This window comes from Prunus mume, linkage group LG1, assembly GCF_029339155.1.
Source record: "Prunus mume cultivar Tortuosa linkage group LG1, ASM2933915v1, whole genome shotgun sequence".
NCBI classification, from domain to species: domain Eukaryota; kingdom Viridiplantae; phylum Streptophyta; class Magnoliopsida; order Rosales; family Rosaceae; genus Prunus; species Prunus mume.
The window spans coordinates 9,921,178-9,941,913 of NC_142698.1; the positions used below are offsets into that span (position 1 = coordinate 9,921,178).

General features: G+C 39.1%; 1 protein-coding gene, 1 long non-coding RNA gene and 1 pseudogene across 3 annotated transcripts; 2 read left to right on the forward strand and 1 right to left on the reverse strand.

The window, feature by feature from the left end:
• Window positions 1–1,578: 1,578 nt before the first annotated feature.
• On the reverse strand, window positions 1,579–2,771 carry LOC148920978 (uncharacterized). The gene is made up of 2 exons (XR_016121910.1): window positions 2,516–2,771; window positions 1,579–2,295 (listed from the first exon to the last, which is right to left on the reverse strand). It is a non-coding gene; the product is annotated as an uncharacterized LOC148920978 (long non-coding RNA).
• A 1,225-nt stretch (window positions 2,772–3,996) lies between these two features.
• Window positions 3,997–7,667, forward strand: LOC148920979 (disease resistance protein RPM1-like). 2 transcript variants are annotated; one of them, XM_089054552.1, is made up of 3 exons: window positions 4,292–7,038; window positions 7,190–7,240; window positions 7,560–7,667. In XM_089054552.1, the coding sequence occupies exons 1-2, from the start codon at window positions 4,331–4,333 to the stop codon at window positions 7,215–7,217; spliced, it is 2,736 nt and encodes a 911-aa protein (XP_088910678.1). In that variant the 5' UTR covers window positions 4,292–4,330; the 3' UTR covers window positions 7,218–7,240; window positions 7,560–7,667. The 2 variants fall into 2 exon arrangements, with proteins under 2 accessions (XP_088910681.1, XP_088910678.1); XM_089054555.1 differs by lacking the exon at window positions 7,560–7,667 and having other exon boundaries at window positions 3,997–7,038; window positions 7,190–7,553.
• A 1,328-nt stretch (window positions 7,668–8,995) lies between these two features.
• On the forward strand, window positions 8,996–13,273 carry LOC148920980 (disease resistance protein RPM1 pseudogene; annotated as a pseudogene).
• Window positions 13,274–20,736: the final 7,463 nt, after the last annotated feature.

Consider the following 20,736-nt stretch of genomic DNA (forward strand, 5'->3'; position numbering starts at 1 on the left):
GGTGTTGGAGAGGCAACAGAAACAAAGGGAAGAAACAAGGCGTAGACGTGCTCAAGAAGATCGGGAAGCCGATGAAGAAGAGGAACTACTGCTTGCAGCAGCGGTGTGTATGATGGATCAATCAAGGCAAAACCGTCGTCCTCGTGCCCCGAATGTGGACAGACGTAGGGAGTCTCGGGGTAAGAATCCCATGGAGGATTATTTTATCCCAAATCCGTTATATCCTGCTTCTAAGTTTCGAGAAAGATATAGAATGCAACCACAATTTGTTCCAAAAAATCATGCATGATATTTGTAATTACGACACATACTTCATTCAAAAGCATGATGCTGTTGGAGCTTTAGGTCTTATCCCGGAGCAAAAGCGATGCTTATGCGGATGCTTGCTTATGGGGCATCTGCAGAGCAGGTGGATGAGATTGCAAGGATGGGAAAATCTACTGTCCTAGAGTGCTTGGTGAGATTTTGTGATGCAGTGGAAAATTTGTACACGAGGGAGTACCTTCGCAAACCAACGCCAAGAGACACTGCAACGGCTTCTACAAAAAGGCGAGGCCCGAGGTTTCCAGGAATGATTGGAAGCATCGATTGTATGCAGGCGGTGGAAGAACTGTCCTACTGTTTGGCAAGGGGAGTACGGGAATCGGAAGGGCCAAAAAAGTATAATTTTGGAGGCCGTAGCTTCATTCGATTGTTGGGTTTGGCATGCCTTCTTCGGGGTTGCCGGTTCTCAGAATGACCTCAATGTCCTTGGTCAATCCCCAGTGTTCGATGAGGTATTGCGAGGTCATTCCCCAGTCACGTACCAAATCAACAATACCGTTTACTCTGGTGCGTACTACCTTTCCGACGGAATTTATCCTAGGTGGACGACATTCGTGAAAACAATTCCGAATCCCCAATCCGAGAAGGAAAGAAACTTTGCTTCCTTTCAAGAAGGTTACAGGAAAGACGTGGAGAGGTGTTTCGGTATCTTGCAAGCTCGTTGGGCAATTATTAGAGGTGCTGCTCGGATGCTAGATGAGGAGGTGCTGCGGAGTATTATGATGACTTGCATCATCCTTCACAACATGATTGTGGAGGATGAGTATGACTATGATGCTCAAGAGGTGTTTGAACCCGATCCAATGAACACATCGTTGACAAGAATATATGAAAGGCCGATTGGACCAAATGGACTACCACTGGAGCCCGAACCCATACTTCGGGATGGTCAATTCAACAACCCCATGATTGATCGGTATCAAGAAATGCAATCTTCATATGTTCACGAGATACGTCAACGTGACTTGATCGAGCACTTGTGGGAGATGAAAGGCAATCACAATGGATGAAGTCAAGATTAGTGCTTTGTTTGGAATTATGCTTTGTTTTTAATTATGCTTTATTTTGTGTGTGGTTTTTTTGGAATTAGGCTTTTTATTATTATGCTTTTATGTATGGTTTGTTTTGTGTGTTGTTTGCAATCAATGAAGGTTTTTTTGAATTAATATTTGTTTTGATGCTCAAATGTTTTTAATAAATAGTCATTTAATTTAATGCTTTTTTGATTGAATAAAAAGGGAACAATACAACAAATTAAAGGATAAGGGAACAATACAACAAATTAAAGGATAAGGGAACAATACAACAAATTAAAGGATAATACAACAATACAACAACTTAAAGGATAATACAACAATACAACAATACAACATATGGCAAAGGTGTTTCAATTGCTTCCTAATGGTTTTCATCATTTAACCAATCCGTATTGCTAGGTCCGTCGTCATTGAAAAGTTTTTTCCTCATCACATTTCTTCGTCGTAGCTTCCAATAAGCCTTTGTTTCGGGAGACATATGGCTCGTATCCATAGCCATGATTTTAATCTCTCTATCCTCTATGTCTTTTTCTTGTGCCATTTGTTGTTGGAGAACAAATGCTTCCTCTCGTGCCTTGTCCATTTCATCTCTTTTCAAGTCTCTCTCCATTCTTAGTGAGGCGCTCTTAGCTATTTGCTCCAATAATTGTACACAATCATTGGTCGAAGTGGCCCCTCTCTTGGCCTTTGCCGCCTTTCTCCCAATAGGTCTTGGCGGACGTGGCACAAATGGTGACTCCGTTTCCATTGGGGAGTCCAATGGAGAATCGGTTGATGTTGAATCGTGGAGTGGCGTCTCATTCATCACAACCGGCGGACCGGTGGGAATAATTTTGAATCTCGAACAATCCTTCACAATTTCCCAACATTGGAAATGCACGAAACTTTTTTTGCCTTGCCCCATGGCACCGAACCACATTTGTGCTTGTACCATCTATTAAAAATAAATAATTGGAAGTGCAAGAAACAAAAATTATTATGCAAGAAAATATAAACTATTTTGAAATGCAAAAATAAAATTGATTATGCAAGAAAATATAGACAAATTAAAGGTGCACCAAGAAAAAAAAATTATGCAAGAAAAACAAATAGAATATGCAATAAATAAAAAAGTGACATTGAATTGATTAAAATGGCAATTATAAATATTTTACCTCATCGGTCAAATTTTGACCGCTTTGAATGTTCGCCTTTGCTTTTGTCAAGGCATTTCTCCATTTCCCTAACTCTTTATTAAGAAGTTTCCATCTACTAGACAACGCCATTTCGGTCCGAATAGAACCCGATCTTTGACAAAATTCTCCATGAATTTTGCTCCACATGTGATGAAACTTCATCTCATTACCCGTGATAGGGTCATGACTAATGTTCACCCAAGATTGACACAACGCAATATCTTCATTCGTTGACCACGAGATTCCGACTTCAATAGAAGATGCCATTTGTTTTTTTATACAAATGGAAAGTAGTAGAAAGAGAGTAAAAAATATTGGAAGGAGAAGAGTTTGTATGGAGAATTGGTGTGGAAGTGAAAAATGTGAGTGGAGATGAACAAAAAAATTGGAAGGAGAAAAGTTTGTATGAAGAATTGGTGTGGAAAGTGAATAATGTGAGTAAAGAGTAAAAAATATGGGATGGAGAAGAAATTGTATGAAGATTTTAGTGTGGAAAGTAAATAAAATGGTTAGGTATTTATAGAGAAAAAATACATAATTTTTGGATATTTTTTTAAAAAAATTTCAGATTTTTTTCGATTTTTTTTGCAATTTTTAGCCAAAACGAGGACCGTCGGATTTCTGGAAAAAATCCATCGGAGAGTCCCGTCGCGCCACGTGGCACCCGCCCGTTGGAGGTGTCGCGTCACGCTAACGTCATCGTGGCGCCCTCGACCAACTCGGGCTTCGGCCGGCAAGACTGCCCTTGGGCTTCCTCGGGCTCGTGGGACCCGCCACCAAACTGGCTCACGGGCCCTGCGCTGAGCAAACTCGGGCTGCGTCGGGCAGCCTTTCCCCCGGGCCAAGTCCTGCGCTGGACTTGCTCTTAGGTAAGGAAGTGGACAATACATTGCATCATATGGAGTAATCATCATTAATATTAAATTAATTGGAGAAATTGTTTAATCACTGTCTTGTCTTACTGGTAATATTGCCACTCAAAAACAACCACGTGTCCTGTCACTCAATTTCTCTTCATATGGCATTCATTCACATTGGTCATGCTTAACAACATTTTTTAAGAAATAATTAATAATGTCTCTCTCTCTCTCTCGTGCATCTGAGCCAACCCACCACACAATGGAACTTATTGTTGTTCAACCTTCTCCTCAAACCATGTATTTTAATCTTCACCAACCCACCACACAATGGAACTTTATTGTTGTTCAACCCTCTCCTCAAACCATGTATTTTAATCTTCACTCAAACCAATCATTTAGCAGTAAATCTTTCACTAAATTTTGTATTACTGAAATGGTTTTTCGAATAAGCATATGATTGTGTTAGATTGTGTGAAGGGGTTATAAAGTGTTTGGGTTAGTGTTTAGGCCAAGAGTAAAGAGTTAGAAGAACTGAGAGGGTTTTAAAATAGAAACAAAAGTAATTTTATTAGAATGGAGAGAGAGTACACCAGGGAGTAGCCTATGTTGCCTTCTAGTGGTTTAGCTCTTGGCTTCACACTTTGTGCTTGATTACGTGGTAGGAGAGGTCAAGTCTATGTATAGAATTTTGTTGCCGTCTTGTGGCAGAAACTTGGGATATCTCCACCATTCTTAGCCACGTGTTGTGGCTTGCACTACCAAATGCTTTCTTGTATATCTAGGATATTTTGCGACGTGAAGCCGATATCCCTCATCAATATTTTACTTTTAATTTTCCTAGAATTGTGTAGATTGATAAATGAGCACTTTTTAACAGAGTGATTGCTCCCCAGATATGTTCTTTTGATTAAGAATATACCAAAATAAGGCCATTATGGCGTCAGTTGCAGCAGACCTCTTCATTGGTAAATTTGTATCCATTCTCGAGAGCGAAGCAGCCTCCATAGCGGGTGTTCGTGATCAAGTTAATGAGATTAAGCATGAGTTGATAATCATGAAATCCTTCTTAGAGGATGCTGATGGCGACAAGAAAGCACAGACAGAAGTAAAGAAAGCGTTGGTCACAAGCGTTCGGGACTTGGCCAACGATGTTGAAAACATCATTGATGAATTCATGTATCACTTGTACGAGCAGCAAAGGAGCGGTCGATTTGCAAGGTGGATCCACAAAACCATTCACTTTCCAAAGAACCTTTGGTATAAGCGTCAAATAGCCAACAAGATGCAGAGAATTGCCGTTGCGATTAGAGCAATTCCAGAGAGAAATCAGAGATATCGTGGTGGTGCAGCTAAAGAAGGAAAAAGTACTTCTGAGGATATTCGCAGCTGGGTGCAGAACCAAGCGGAGTCCTCTATTTACCATAAGGAGGATGAACTTGTCGGGATTGAAGGCGATAAGAACATGTTAATGGGATGGCTGATGAACGAAGAGCAACACCAAACTGCTGTGTCCGTGGTCGGGATGGGAGGATCAGGGAAGACAACTCTAGTTGCAAGGGTTTTCACCAACGAGGTTGTAAAGAGACATTTTGAGTGTTATGCATGGATTACTATTTCCCAATCTTACGTGATTGCAGACTTACTTAGAAGATTAATCAAAGAATTTCACAAAGCAAGGAAGGAAGAGGTCCCTGCAGACATGAATGCCATGAGTTATAACGAATTGCTAGAGATCTTGGTGAACTACTTGGAGACAAAAAGGTATCTAGTTGTATTAGACGACGTGTGGGATGTTCATCTTTGGGAGAAAATAAGGTTTTCATTTCCAGATAAACAACTTGGAAGTCGAGTTATGTTTACAACTCGAAGAGAAGACATAGCATCCTATTCTTTTGGAGTTGAAAGCCATGTTCACAAGATTCAACCGCTGGAAAAGAGTGATGCTTGGGTGCTATTCAGCATGAAGGCATTCTCAAGTTACCCTAACAAATCTTGTTCAACTGAACTTTTGCCATTAGCTCGGGCAGTTGTGGAAAAGTGTGAAGGCCTACCCCTTGCAATAGTAGCCTTAAGCGGTCTAATGTCTTCTAAGAAGTCACTTACAGAGTGGAGCAACGTCTACAATAGTTTAAATTGGCATCTAACAAACAATTCCTTGCTAGAGCCTATGAAGAGCATATTGTTGCTTAGTTTCAATGATTTGCCATACCAATTGAAGCAATGCTTCTTATATTTTTCCCTTTTCCCCGAAGATATGGTGATCTTCACCGAAAGGCTAATTAGATTGTGGATCGCTGAAGGATTTGTTGAACATGTCAAAGGAGTAACACCAGAAGAAGTTGCAAAGAGCTATCTCATGGAACTCATTTTTCGTAACATGCTACAGGAAATGTATCACGGATACCTTCCAGGATGTAAGATGCATGATCTTATGCTGGAGATTGCTCTGTCAATAGCAGAAAAAGAAAAGTTTTGTACCATACATGATGGGAGTGAAACAATGGAAGAAACTAGGGTGCTCCGTTTGTCAATTCAAACAACTAATGGAGAAATTGGATCACGCACAGGTATGTCACGAGTTCGTTCTTGTCTTGTCTTTGTCACTGGCGCATCCTCATTCTCTTTCTCAAAGACATTTCGTTTTGACCTTACATTGTTGAGGGTTCTAGATTTGGAGGATGCCCCAATTGATAATATGCCAGAACTAACGTACTTATTCAATTTAAAATATCTAAATTTGAGAGGAACTCCAATTAAGGAGCTTCCAGAATCCATAGCACAGCTCTGCAACCTTCAGACCTTGGACATCTTTTTGACAAATATAGAGGCACTTCCAAGAAGGATTTCGAAGTTGCTAAACTTGCGGCATCTACTTATGGGCCGTATCATCTTCAAGGATGGGTCCGGTAAGGTAACTGGGGTAAGAATACCATCAAATATTAGCAAGATGAATAAATTGCAAACTTTGGGGAGTTTTGAATCAGAAGGAAACAATATTAGACTAATTGGAAGAATGACCCAGCTTAGGAGCCTTTGCATTTCAAATGTGAAAGAAAGAGACGAGAAGGACCTATGTGCCTCAATTCAAGAGATGAAGGTCCTTTCCCAGTTGTTTTTATGGGTAGCAGATGGAGAGGAATTTATTCGAGTTGACGCATTGTCTTCACCGCCTCCCTACCTTGAAAGACTTGATTTGACAGGAAAACTGGAAAAGATACCACATTGGTTTTGTTCGCTCCACTCTCTCACAATTATGTTTCTGTATCAGTCTAGACTCGAAGATGATTTACTACCTCAAATTGAAGCATTGCCCGCTCTACAATATCTTTGCCTCGATAATGCCTTTGTTAGGAAAGAGTTATGTTTCAGTAGAGGCTTTGTGCAGCTTAGGCATTTGCAGTTGCGGAATTTGTCATTCTTAAATAAGATAACTATAGAAAAAGAGGTGATGCCAAATCTCCAGTGCTTGGAGTTTGATAGTTGCTTGAGATTAGAGACATTGCCAAAGGGTATTGAGCACCTTACTAAACTACAAAGATACACATTTGAGAATGTTTCAAAAAAATTTACAGAGTCCATACGAGAAGGAGGTGTGGATCATCCAAAGATGCTGCTCCTCGAGGAGAGATGTAGCAGATATACGTAAGTTTTTTTTTTCTTTAATCCTTGAATTGACTTGTGCTCATTCACATCTCTGTTAATGGCCGTAAAGCCATATAAATCATTTTTAAGTTAGATTGTATGCATTGAAGTTTTGTTTGTTAATTACAATGTTGCTTTTGTCTGCTTATAGATTTTGCCGAAACAAGTCCAACTATTGAAGACTTCACCTAGTTTTGGGGTGGTAAGAACTTGTTCTTCTTGTTAATCTCAGATAGACGGATCAGTAACAAACTATCAGTGGTCTAACATTAATATTGGTCCCTCCAACTTAATAACATGCATATTCAAAGACTGATCTTGATCGGCTTTACATAAATTTCACTTGATATTTTTTGTGTGAACTGTTTTAATTTGCATGTAATAATATTCGAGTTCTCATCTGTCGCTTTCATTAATGGGCAGCTGTATGTCGATGATTACTTTCTTAGCACTGGACCATGGGTTCTTTTATGTTCGGTGTGTTTGTACTTTCTTTTATGTTAGTTGCGTTTGTACTTCAGGTTCGCTAAATAATACAGAATGTTTCCATCATCTCTTGAAGAAGAAATTCTGCACCATCCCTTCATGAGAAAACTTCCGCGCAACGAGAATGTCATTGTAGCAATATCTTAAGCCAACTACACACTGTCATATGAGAAAACCAAAATACATTACAATATGTGTTTATTTTAAGCCGATCACACACTGTCATATGAGAATACTGTCACAATGTCATCTTCGATGTAGGCTGCCACCATTGTCCAAGTCGGTGGACTTGGCTCTCTTCTCATAGCCACTAGTTTACAATGTAATAGTATTATTACATATCTAACCGGCCAATGCACGCCTTTTGACTCCATAACAGCTTCCACTAACACCTAAGTGCCCATCATAGCAGCTCCAATCGGCGCCTTTTTACACATTATAAAGTATAATTATCCTTAAGTAAGCGCATATTGTGGACAACCACTCAATTAGATCTGCACTTCCAAGAGCCCAAAGTTTCTGTTCTTTTTCTTTTGAAATAAGTCGAATACCTTCAAGAAAGGGAAGAAAAAAAAAACAATGTTGCGTCATGTGCATGCCCATCTTGCACGTATAGAAATATATACCACTGTCATCGTGTTTTTTATGTTTTATGTTTTTAATACGCACGAAAAAGAAAGTTCGCATTAAAATATTTTAGTGTTTATTGTTAAAATGTGGGCCTTGTATTGTTAGTTTAGTTGAATTAAATTACTATATTTTAGTGAAAAAACATGTGCAGAAAAATTAATTATTATAAAATAAATAAAAAAACACATTAGATGGGAGAGGGACCGGGATGGTATTGTCCTCGCCTCCATCTCCTGTATGAAATTTTGGGGAATCCCCGTCCCTATCCCCATCGAGAGAGTATATCCCAAATTAGGCCCGGATCCCCAATTATATATTTAAAAAATATAAAAACTAACCATATTTCCCTTCACTTTCACCTTAAACTATCATTCAACTTAATTAAATTCAATTGAACTATAAAATTTCACTCAACTACTCAAATTCATTTCAATTCAATTTCACAAAAATAATAAAATCATATAATTTTATTTTAAAAAATTGGGTAAAAATTAAAGAAACTAATACAAGATATTGTTTTCATCCACTATTCATCATCAAGATGAATATCCTCACTCAATGGAAAACGAAAAAAACTTGCGCAAGAAAAGGATATGTGGCTGTACATTATACATACAGCTACCAAATCACAGCGGCCATGCTAGATTAATTTAACATTATTTAATTAGTTATTTATACATTAAAACTTTTTAATTGTTATATTATATTATACTAGCCCCTTGGCACATGCTCATGCATGTGCCAATTGGTTTTATTTTATATTTTATATTTTTTTTTAGAATTAAGAAAAGATAATATAGGTAGTTATGTTCCATAAAAGTAGGACCCATTATCTGATTTTGTTTTAATTTTTAATTTTTTTAATATGAAAAAAGTAAATTTACCATATTATCCTCATATTTTGATTTTTAAATTTTGTGTTACATCCGGTTGATTTCTCCCCAGAATCAATTCTAGATGTGTTGTTTTGATTAAGCTAGCATATACCAAAATAAGGCCATTATGGCGTCAGTTTCAGCAGACCTCTCCATTGGCAAATTTGTAGCAATTCTCGAGAGTGAAGCAGCCTCCATAGCCGGTGTTGGTGGTCAAGTTGATAAGATTAAGCGGGAGCTGGAATTCATGAAGGCCTTGTTAGCGGATGCTGATGAGGGCAACAAAGCACACACACAAGTAGAGGAAGTGTGGATCAGAAGCGTTCGAGACTTGGCCAATGATGTTGAAAACATCATTGATGAATTCATGTATCACGTGTACGAGCAGCAAATTGGCGGTCGATTTGCCCGGTGGATCCACAAAACCATTCAGTTTCCGAAGCACCTTTGGTATAAGCGTAAAATAGCCAACAAGATACAGAAAATCGTGATGGCAATTAGAGGCTTTACAGAGCGAAATCAGAGATATGGTGGTGGTGCAGCTGTAGAAGGAAAAAGTACTTCTTCTGAGGATATTCGCAGATGGGTGCAGAATCAAGCGGAGTCTTCTCTTTATCATGAGGAGGATGAACTCGTCGGGATTGAAGGTGATAAGAACTTGTTGATGGGATAGCTAATGAACAAAGAGCAACGCCAAACTGTTGTGTCTGTGGTCAAGATGGGAGGATCGGGGAAGACAACTCTAGTTGCAAGGACCTTCAAAGATGAAATTCTAAAGAGACATTTCGAATGCTATGCGTGGATTACTGTTTCCCAGTCTTATGTGATTGAAGACTTACTTAGAAGATTGATCAAAGAATTCCACAAAGAAAAGAAGGAAGAAGTCCCTGCAGACATGAATGCCATGAGTTATAACGAATTGCTGGAGATTTTGGTGAACTGCTTGGAGACGAAAAGGTACCTAGTTGTATTGGATGACGTGTGGGATGTCCACCTTTGGGAGAAACTAAGGTTTTCATTTCCAGATAAACAACTTGGAAGTCAAGTCATGCTTACAACTCGAAGAGAAGACATAGCATCCTCTTCTTTTGGAGTTGAAAGCCACGTTCACAAGATTCAACCGCTAGAAATGGGTGATGCGTGGGAGCTCTTCAGCATGAAAGCATTCTCAAGTTATCAGAACAAATCTTGCTCACCTGAACTTCTGCCTTTAGCTCGGGAACTTGTGGAAAAGTGTGAAGGCCTACCACTCGCGATCGTAGCCTTAAGTGGTAAGTCACAGAGTGGAGCACAGTCTACAACAGCTTAAGTTGGCATCTAACAAACAATTCTTTGTTAGAACCTATAAAGATGCGCATCTTGTTGTTTAGTTTTAATGATTTGCCATACCGACTGAAGCAATGCTTTCTATATTGTTCCCTTTTCCCTGAAGATCACGTGCTCGTAAATAGAAGGCTCATTAAATTGTGGATCGCAGAAGGATTTGTTGAACATGTCGAAGGGCTCACACTCACACCAGAAGAAGTTGCAAATAGCCATCTTATGGAACTCATTTTTCGTAACATGCTACAGGAAAGGCCTCGACGATCCCTCCCAGCATGCAAGATGCATGATCTTTTGCGGGAGATTGCTCTGTCTATAGCAAAAAAAGAAAAGTTTTGCACTGTACATGATGGGAGTGAAACAGTAAAAGAAACTGGGGCACTCCGTTTGTCAATTCAAACAACTAAGGGAGAAATTGGATCATGCACAGGTATATCACGGCTTCGTTCGTTTCTCATCTTTGCCACTGGAGTATCCTCATTCTCTTTCTCAAATAAATTACCTTTTGACCTTTACCTTAAATTGTTGAAGGTTCTAGATTTGGAGGATGTCCCACTTGATAATCTGCCAGACAATCTAACGTCCTTATTCAATTTAAAATATTTAAATTTGAATGGAACTCCAATTAAAGAGCTTCCAGAATCCATAGGACGGCTCCGCAACCTTCAGACCTTGAACATCATGGTGACAAAAATAGAGGCACTTCCAAGAGGGATTTCCAAGTTGCTAAACTTGCGCCATTTATATGTGGGGGGGTTCATTTCCAGAAAGGTAATTGGGCTAAGAATACCATCAAGTATTAGTAAGATGAAGAAATTGCAAACTTCGGCATATATTGAATCGAAAGGAAACATTATTAGACTTATTGGCAGTATGACCCAGCTTACGACCCTTGGCATTGCAAATGTGAAAGAAAGAAATTCTGCACCATCCCTTCATGAGAAAACTTCCACACAACGGGAATGTCATTGTGGCAGTATCTTAAGCCAATTACACACTGTCATACGAGAAAACCAAAATACATTACAATATGTGTTTACTTTAAGCCGATCACACATTGTCATGTGAGAATACCGACACAATGTCATCTTCGATGTAGGCTGCCACCATTGTCCAAGTCGGTGGACTTTGCTCTCTTCTCATAGTCACTAGTTTACAATGTAATAGCATTATTACCTTATTACAAGATTTTTATTAGGATTTTTCTAGAATGCCTACAACAATTGTGTCTTAAAACTTGACTTTATCAAAGTTGGTGAACATTTCTTGAGGTTTCTACGTTTTTTTCTAGATTTTTCTAAATTCGTCAAGACAAGTGTACATTAAATTTAACACTCATCCTTAATGCATACTTGGAGCTATATTGCTAGATATTCTGATCTTGTTGATGCCATATTCTTTGCTCCAGCTGATAATTGAGCTGCAGTTTCTTTGTCTTCCAGTCATTGTCGCTGTTGTTGATATGCCAATTTGTGTCGTCTTTTTCTGATGGTGTTGGACATGCATAGTACATGCTCATACTTATCATTTTCTTCTATGCAGTTAGCTTGATAGTTTTTCTTGAATCGGCAATCTTTTTCTATATGCCCAAATCTTTTGCAGTACCAGCATTTTGGTATGCCTCGGTACCAACAATCTTTCTCTTGGTGGCTTGTCTTTTTGCATACTCAACACGGAGGATAGTCTTTCCTCTCCACAATTTCTCTTTTATTTTCCCAATTATTGTTGGGTTCATTTTCTACTTCTCTAGAATTTTCTTCAATTCTTTTTTCATCATCTTTAGACTTCTGATACCGTAAATTTAGTTTCGACTGGAAGGCACTTTCTACTGGACTTTCATTTCACCTACTCAGTTTTTTTTCATATGCTTCCAAAGAGCCCATTAATTCTCACTAACAAACTAGTTATATCTTTTGTCTGTTCAATGACAGTTACTAGTGGATCATACTTACCATTGAGACTGATAAGTATTTTTTCTACAATTCTTGAATCATAAACTTTTTCTCCATAGGCAACCAATTGATTGACTATTTCTTTTACTCTAGCATAGTGCTCTTGTGTGGTCTCAGAATCTTTCATTTTAATGTTTTCAAAATCTCTTCTTAAAGTTTTTTGTTTAGTTGCACGCATCTTGACTTTTCCTTGAAACTCCTCCTTCAAAGTATCCCATACTTCCTTTGATGTTGTGGCTCCCATGGTCCTTGAAAAAAGTGTCATCCAAAGCTTGTTGCAGCTCAAATAGAGTCTTTGCATCCTTATGCTGATCTTTCTTTAGCTGCCTCAGCTGCTGCACAGTTGGATTTTCTGGATTATTGAAGTCACTATCAACTATGTCCCATAAATCTTGAGACATAAAATAGGTCTTCATTTTCATACTCTAGAAGTCATAGTTTTCTCTGGTAAAGATTGGAAATCGGATAGAAGTTTGGCTAGCGATAGACATGATGGAGGGCCCTTACACCCAAGGTGACCGAACTTAGCTCTGATACCACTTGTTGGTTTATGAGAAGAACAATAAAGTGATTTTTTACAAATTTATAAATAAACTCAATCCTAGACATGAATTTATAAAAAAAAAAACCCAACACTGTTTAAAACATTGAAACACACCCAAAATCAACCCAAAAATCAACAATTGTATATTTTTTGGGTGTGTTTATAAATGGGTTTTGAGTGTGTTTAATAAATGAGTTTTAGGTATGTTTCTAAAGTGTTTTTCATGTTGAGTTTTTTTATAATTTCAGCCTCTATTTTGGGTGTATTAGTGAAACTCCCTTTTATTTATTCAACAATAAATTACTACAAGGCTTTATAGAGGACTAGTGACAGGAATCGCCCCGAATTCCTCGAAACCCGAGATGAATCCTGTGGAAATTCCCGACATCACCCCAATATCGGGCCCACGTCTGCAACTATATCCTCCTTTTCCAAAAAAAGGATTAAAGGCACGAGACTTTAGAAATTTGGCAGTCTCCCATGTAATTTGAACATTTCCCAAAATTTCAACCTGCATAAAACACATATAATATCCCAACAGGCAGCATGCACAATATAACAACATGCAGTTCACATAAACGGCTTTCGGCCTTCAAATAATTAAATTAATGCATTAAACAATGCATAATATAAACTAAAACTTATTTATGAACGCCTACTGTAATCAACATAGAATAACTTCCCAAACAACCAACATACGAGGTTTTAACCTCTTAACACAATCACATCCACAAATTAACAACATTCACTCAGGTCAACGAAATAATAAAGATTTATTCAATCAAGCCTCGTTTCCATCCAAGTTTCAGGACCAACGACAAGGTCCGCACCACACTCAAATAAAACACATAATAGCCCGCGGCTGCACTTAGGCACTACCCTAGGCTGCCTAAGTACCCTTACTAAGGGATCAAGCCACACGTAGTTCTTTCACAAATGTCTTGCTTTCCCAATATAATATCCTAATCATTTATTCATCTCCCTATTAATCACATAATATCCCCATATGCCAGAAAATCCAACGCCACGTATAGGGTCTGTCAACACGCTGGAAAATCCGACGCCACGTGCAACCTCACAATCACATCACAAAATCTCCCCATACGCCAGAAGATTCAACGCCACGTATAGGGTCTATCAACACACCAGAAAATCCTACGCCACGTGCGACCTCAACATAATATCACAAAATCCCCCCATAAGCCGGAAAATCCAACGCCACGTATGGGGTCTGTCCTCACGTTGAAAAATCCTACGCCACGTGGGACCTCACAATCACATCACATAATCTCCCCATACGCGGAAAATCTAGCGCCACGTATGGGGTCTGTCAACACGCCGGAAAATCCTATGCAACGTGCGACCTCAACATAATATCACATCACATAATCTCCCAATACGCCGGAAAATTCAACACCATGTATGGGGTCTATCAACATGCTGAAAATCGTAACCCACGTGAGACCTCACAATCACATCACATAGTGGTACTTACACAGTGCCATCAAAAAGCATTATAATATATACATATATATATATATATTAATTTCCAATATAGCATAACCCTCAACCACAATATAGCATCCGATAATCCCCCAATTTAAAACAATAAATTAATATCCTAATCCACATAATCAACATAACTCAACAACACTCAAGACTTATCACTAGGGTCATTCTAATCCTCCTAGGAAGGTAAAACTACCTCGGAAGACTCACGGTCAACCTAGGGTCAAACTACCCAAACTTGGTCAAATGGGCCCACGGGGCCCACTTCTGTTTTACTATCCGAAAGTTCCTATGGGTTCCACAAGCTTTAGGATACACGTCCTGCAAGTTTGGTCCGGATCGGACGGTCGGATCGCTCACGATCACACGATCGAGACGGTTCTTTGTAAACCTTGCTCTAGGACGCCGTTTTACGATCCGTCGAATTCTACACGATCCTAAGAATGTCTAGATTAACATATAATAAATTCAAGACCATCCAATGGTTCAAACCTATCAAACCTAGATAACGCACAATAGGCAGAATCCGTTCGGGGTTCAAATGGTATCCAAATCGAAATCCGAGCACACCTATGCACTTGTGAGGACCAGGAGGTTACATAGGGATACAATGCCCTTTTTCTCCAGTGCCCATGCGCCGGCAGTGCGTGAGTGTCCAAAGTGATAACGCTTCGCTATAAAATATCAAAATCACGGCTCAAGACTCCTACACTAGGTACAATATCCTATTTGGAACCACTTTTATTATTAGACCTACCCCAAAAAGTGACCGGAAGTGGTTGGAATCGCGATCTCAAAATCGGCCGAAATCCAATTCGAAAATCAAGCTGCCTACACTCAAAATTGATGCAATCCTAACCAACCATTAGCTAGATCATGAAAAATAGGTAGAAATCCATACCTTACACGTCAAATTTGGTGGAGAAATGAGAGAGAACAAGTGGTTTGAAAATTCAGGAAAAACCACCGGATTTTCTGCAATTTCAGCTTCGCGGCTCTGGCGGTCGGGCTTGGCTAGGGTTGGAAGCGGAAGACCAGCCGGTCATTTTGGGACCAGCGCCACCTCGAATGGTGGCTGGAGGAAGCGATGGCAACAGAAAAACCGCTGCTGCTGTTTTGACAATGAGGAGGCATGATCGAGAGAGAGAGAGAGAGAGAGAGAGAGATGAGGGTTTTTTTATTTTTATCAAACCTTTTTTGTAATATTTACGATTGTGTCACTGGTGATGTTTTGCTCGTAACTTCTTCGTTACAGCTCCGATTCAAGCCCACTACGTGTCTACGTACTCATCTCGCCGTGCTCTACGCAACGGTACAGTCGAAGTTCCCAAATTCCTTCCCGATCAAAAAGTCAACTTTAAACCTAATAAAATATTCTATGGCAAAATATATTTTATCATGTTTAATTAAAAATTAAACATTTATTTAGGACCGAGTCATTACAACTAGGCTTATTGGCCTTCTACAACTAGAAAATGTTTACTAGGCTTATTGGCCTTCTTCCTATTTTCTGGCTTATTGGCCTCTTCTCTCTTAGCTCACTTATACAAGAGGGCTCCACATCTATTTATAGATATAGGGTGCCACCATTGTCCAAGTAGGTGGACTTGGCTTTCTTCTCATAGCCACTAGTTTACAATATAATAGTATTATTACCTTATTACAAAGATTTTATTATGACTTTTCTAAAATGCCTACAATAATTATGTCTTAAAGCTTGACTTCGTCAAAGTTGGTGACAGGACCCACCCCGAATTCCTCGAAACCCGAGACAAATCCGGTGGAATTCCGACATCACCCGATGTCGAGTCCACTTTTGAAACTATATCCTCTTTTTTCAAAAAGGAATAAATGCATGAGACTTTCTGCCGAAATTTCGGCAAAGTCTCCCCTATAAATTGAACATTTTCCAAAAGTTCCAACCTGCATAAAACACATTTAATATTACCAACCGGCAGAATGCACAAGGTAATTTCATGCAATTCACAAAATCGGCCTCCATCCTTCAAATAATCTGAAACCAAACTACCAACATGCTAGGTTTTAACCTCCTAACACAATCACAAATAGTTCTAAACTCTCCTCCGTTTCAAACAAGTTTCAGGACCAACGCCAATGTCAAAACCAAACTCAATAAAACAACATGAGTAAAGTTTAGCTCGCGGCTGCATCTAGGTACTACTTTAAGCTGCCTATGTACTCTTACTAAGGGATCAAGCAACACATAGTTCTTTCAACAATCATCCCAGTCCCAGTCATACAATCAATTTCAAACATCTTTCTTTAATTCATCTCTCTAATAATTACATAATCTCCCCATACGCCGGAACATCCAACGCCACGTATGGGGTGCAACACGGCGGGAAATCCTACGCCACGTGCGACCTAACCATCATATAGTACATAATCTCCCCATATGTCGAAACATCCAACGCCACGTATAGGGTCTGTCAACACACCAGAAAATTCAACGCCACGTGTGACCTATCATCTCATAGTACATAATCTCCCCATACGCCGGAACATCCAACGCCACGTATGAGGTCCATCCTCATGCAGGAAAATCCTACGCCATGTGGGACCTAACAATCACATAATCTCCCATACACCAGAACATCCAACACCACGTATGAGGTATGTCCACACGCCGGAAAATCCTACGCCACGTGTGACCTATCATCTCATATCACATACTCTCTACATAAGCCGGAAAATCAAACGCCACGTATGGGGTTTGTCTCAATGCAAGAAAATCCTACGCCACGTGAGACCTAACAATCCCAAGATGGTACTTACACAGTGAAACCAAACATCTTATATCTTTAATATATATATATATTAATTTCCCCCAATAAATAATAATATTTATTTTAGATTTCCCCTAGTTTAAAACAATAAACTAATATCCTAAACCCACATAATCAACATAACTCAACAACGCTCAAGACCTATCACTAGGGTCATTATAATCCTCCTATGAAGGTAAAACTACCTCGAAAGACTCAATGTCAACCAAGGGTCATACTACCCAAACTTGGTCAAACAGCCCCACAGGGCCCACGACCTCCGTTCTCCGATCCGAAAGTTCCTATAGGTTCTACAAGGTTTAGGATACACGTCCTACAAGTTTGGTCCAGATCGGACGGTCGGATCCCTCACGATCGGACGGTTACTGTAAAACATAAACTTTAAGTTATTAAATCATAACATCCGAGGCTCCGATCCACGATCCTAGGAATGTCTAGATCAACATATATTAAATTCGAGTCAATCCAACAGTCCGAACATATCAAACCCGGATAATGCCCAATATGCGATATCCGTTCTACGACCAAATGATATCCAAATTTATATCCGAGCATACCGTAGTGCTCGGGACGACATGATGAGTATTTTAGGGGCCTAAGACCAGCCAAACAGTGGTCCACGCGCCGCCACACTCATGGCAGCGCTTGGGCGTCCAAAGCTATTCAGGCAATCAGAAAATCTCCAAACCGCCGGGCAAAACTTATACCTACATGATCGGCACCTAGAGTGGAGCAACTTTTGTTCTTGGACTTACCCCAAAAAGTTAATGGAAGTGGTCGGAATCGGAGTCCGAAATCGGCCAAAACTTCCATCGCTTATTTAACCACCAAAACGCAGAAATTGATTCTAAATAACCCAACCACCAGCTGGATCACATTGAGAGGATGGAAAAGCATACCTGGATCGCAAGATTTGGTCGCCGGAAGCGTCCGAACGAGCTTCGAAAAATCTCTCAAAATCGCTCGATTTCTGCAATTTCCGGCAAGCACCGGTGGTTCCAGTGGTGAGGTTGGTCGAATGGCAAGAGGGAGGTGTCCCGGTTCTTTTGGGACCGATACCACCCAAAACGGTTGCCGAATGCGATGGTGGTGGCCCAAAAAGCCACCGGATGAATAGTAACAGCCATGAGGGGCTGTTGAGCGCACCAGAGAGAGAGAGAGAGTGAGTTTTCTGTTTTTTGTAAAAAGTCCCATTTCGAAATAATTACGATTGTGCCACTGAGTTTCTTTTGATCGTAACTTCTTTGTTACAAATCCGATCTGAGCCCACTACGTGTCTACGGACTCATCTCAGTACGACCTACGTAACCATACCACTCGTTGTCCCAAAATCCTTCCGGATAGGAAAATGATCAAATTATCCCTACCCCAAGGGTAAATTCGTAATTTCAATTAAATAATTTAAATGGGTAATTAAATTTGGGGTCGGGGTGTTACAGTTGGTGGACATTTCTTGAGGTCTAGATTTTTCTAAATTCTTCAAGACAAGTGTGCATTAAATTTAACAAGTGGCATTGCCTCAGGGTTTTGAATACCTTACTAAACTTGAAGTATACGGATTTGAGCATAATTGAGCATAATTGCCCTACTTTGTTTGACTTATTGTTGCTCAACCTTCTCTCTTTCATTCCATGTATTAAAATCTTCTCTCATACCAATCATTTATCAGTAAACGCTTAACTAAATTTTGTGTTACTAAAATGTTTTTCAGAATATGCATATGATTGTGTGAAGGGGTTAAAAGGTATTTGGGTTAGTATTTAGGACAAGAGTTTAGAGTTAGAATTGGAGGGTTTTAAAATAGAAACAAAGATATTTGATTAGAATGGAGGAGAAATTATAGAATGGTATTGTACTACCACGTCAACTAATAATACTTCCCTTCGAAATATGTCATGTGTTATTTTTAAAAAACAAATAATAATTTTTTTTAGAGCTGGATTTAAAATTCCTTTTTTATTTAGAATAATATTTTTTTTATTTAAAAAATTAAAGAACTCAAAGACGCCGCTGGAAACCACCTCCCACAACCCAATCCCCATCTTTGTACTGCCACCTAACCCAATCGCCCCCCCTTTAGGGACTGAACATGTTTCTATCGTATGCGGGTAATTCTTTTTGGGTTTGTTGATCATCATTGGTACAGAAACCACAAAGGGGATAATCAGTTTTTGTGAAGATCCTCCAGTCAATTTCTTTCCTTCTTCTCTCTGATATCCTCCAATCAATGTCTCAACATCACTGCTCAATCTTTCTATATGGGTTAAAGTTTCTAGTGATTTTTTATGCGGGTTCTTGTTTCAGATTAACCAAAACCCTTGGGTGGTTGGTTGGGTAGCAGTACAAGGTAGAGGATTGGGTTGTCGTCGTGAGAGCTGCTTTCCAACGTTTTGGTATGTATAGAATGTTGCCTAGTTCCCGTGTTGTCCCAGCAACTTGGGATATCTGCACCATTCTTAGCCACGTATGTTTGTGGCTTGCAATCTTCATTTGTGTCTGTCATTTGTATTCTACCAAGTTAATTATTTTGCTACTTGGGACATCACCACCATTCTCCTGATCAGTACTGCCCTTATTTGGGCAAAGTAAGTGATAACAAAAACAGGTTCTATTTATGGAACGACCAAGTAGATGAACCCACACCATATATGGATAAATGAAGGTTAAGATAGTGGGTTGTGGGGTGTGAGGTTGATGATTTTTTATTTTTATTTTTGCTAGGTGTGTATTTAGGGATAGTTTAGGAAGAAAGTGAGATTTTCTTAGAAATTGTGAATATTTGAATTAGAAGTTGGGGTGAACTTAGAATACGGGGTGAACAAAGAAAAGTGTGGAGTTTAAATAGAAAAACTCTTACAATATATTGCTTTTGTCATTTTATATATTTTGCAGAAACAAGTCAAATTTGGGGTAGGATTGACCTGTTAACCACATGCGTAGCCCACAACTGATCTCAGTCGGCTTCTTGTTTGCCTTTTAAAAAAAATCAAATAATACCCAAGTTGATGTTCATAAGTTGCAGTTGATATATATTTTTTGTGTGTTTAATTTGCATGTAATGATATTTGAGTTTGCATCTGTCGCTTCAGTAATTGGCAGCTGCTCTGTATGTTAATTGTTAATTGTTAATTGTGGTTGTACTTTCAAATTGGCTAAATAATATAGAATTATTAACTTCTTTCCATCATCAGAAAAGGAATGTCACTCACTGTAGCGGTACCGTATTCCAAACTAATTAATAAACTGGTAACTGGTTTAGTTTGTGGGCTCCGAGGATATTGATCTTATAATATTCAAGAGTTAGGCAAGTGAAGCATTCATAATTTGATATGAAATACAGATCCTATCCAACTAATGATTTGGTTTATGTTGATGCTAAAAAATGGTTAAGTACTTTTGGGCATAACTTAGTGATGTTTTGACCTTCGACACTTTCTGGACTCTGGTAGAGCTAATGATCTGCAAGATAGAAAATGCTCGGTAAGCCCTTAAGCACTGACGTGGTATCGGCCGAAAGTTCTCCGATGCTTAAGTAAGAATAAATACATAATATACAGTACTTTGGACAAAGT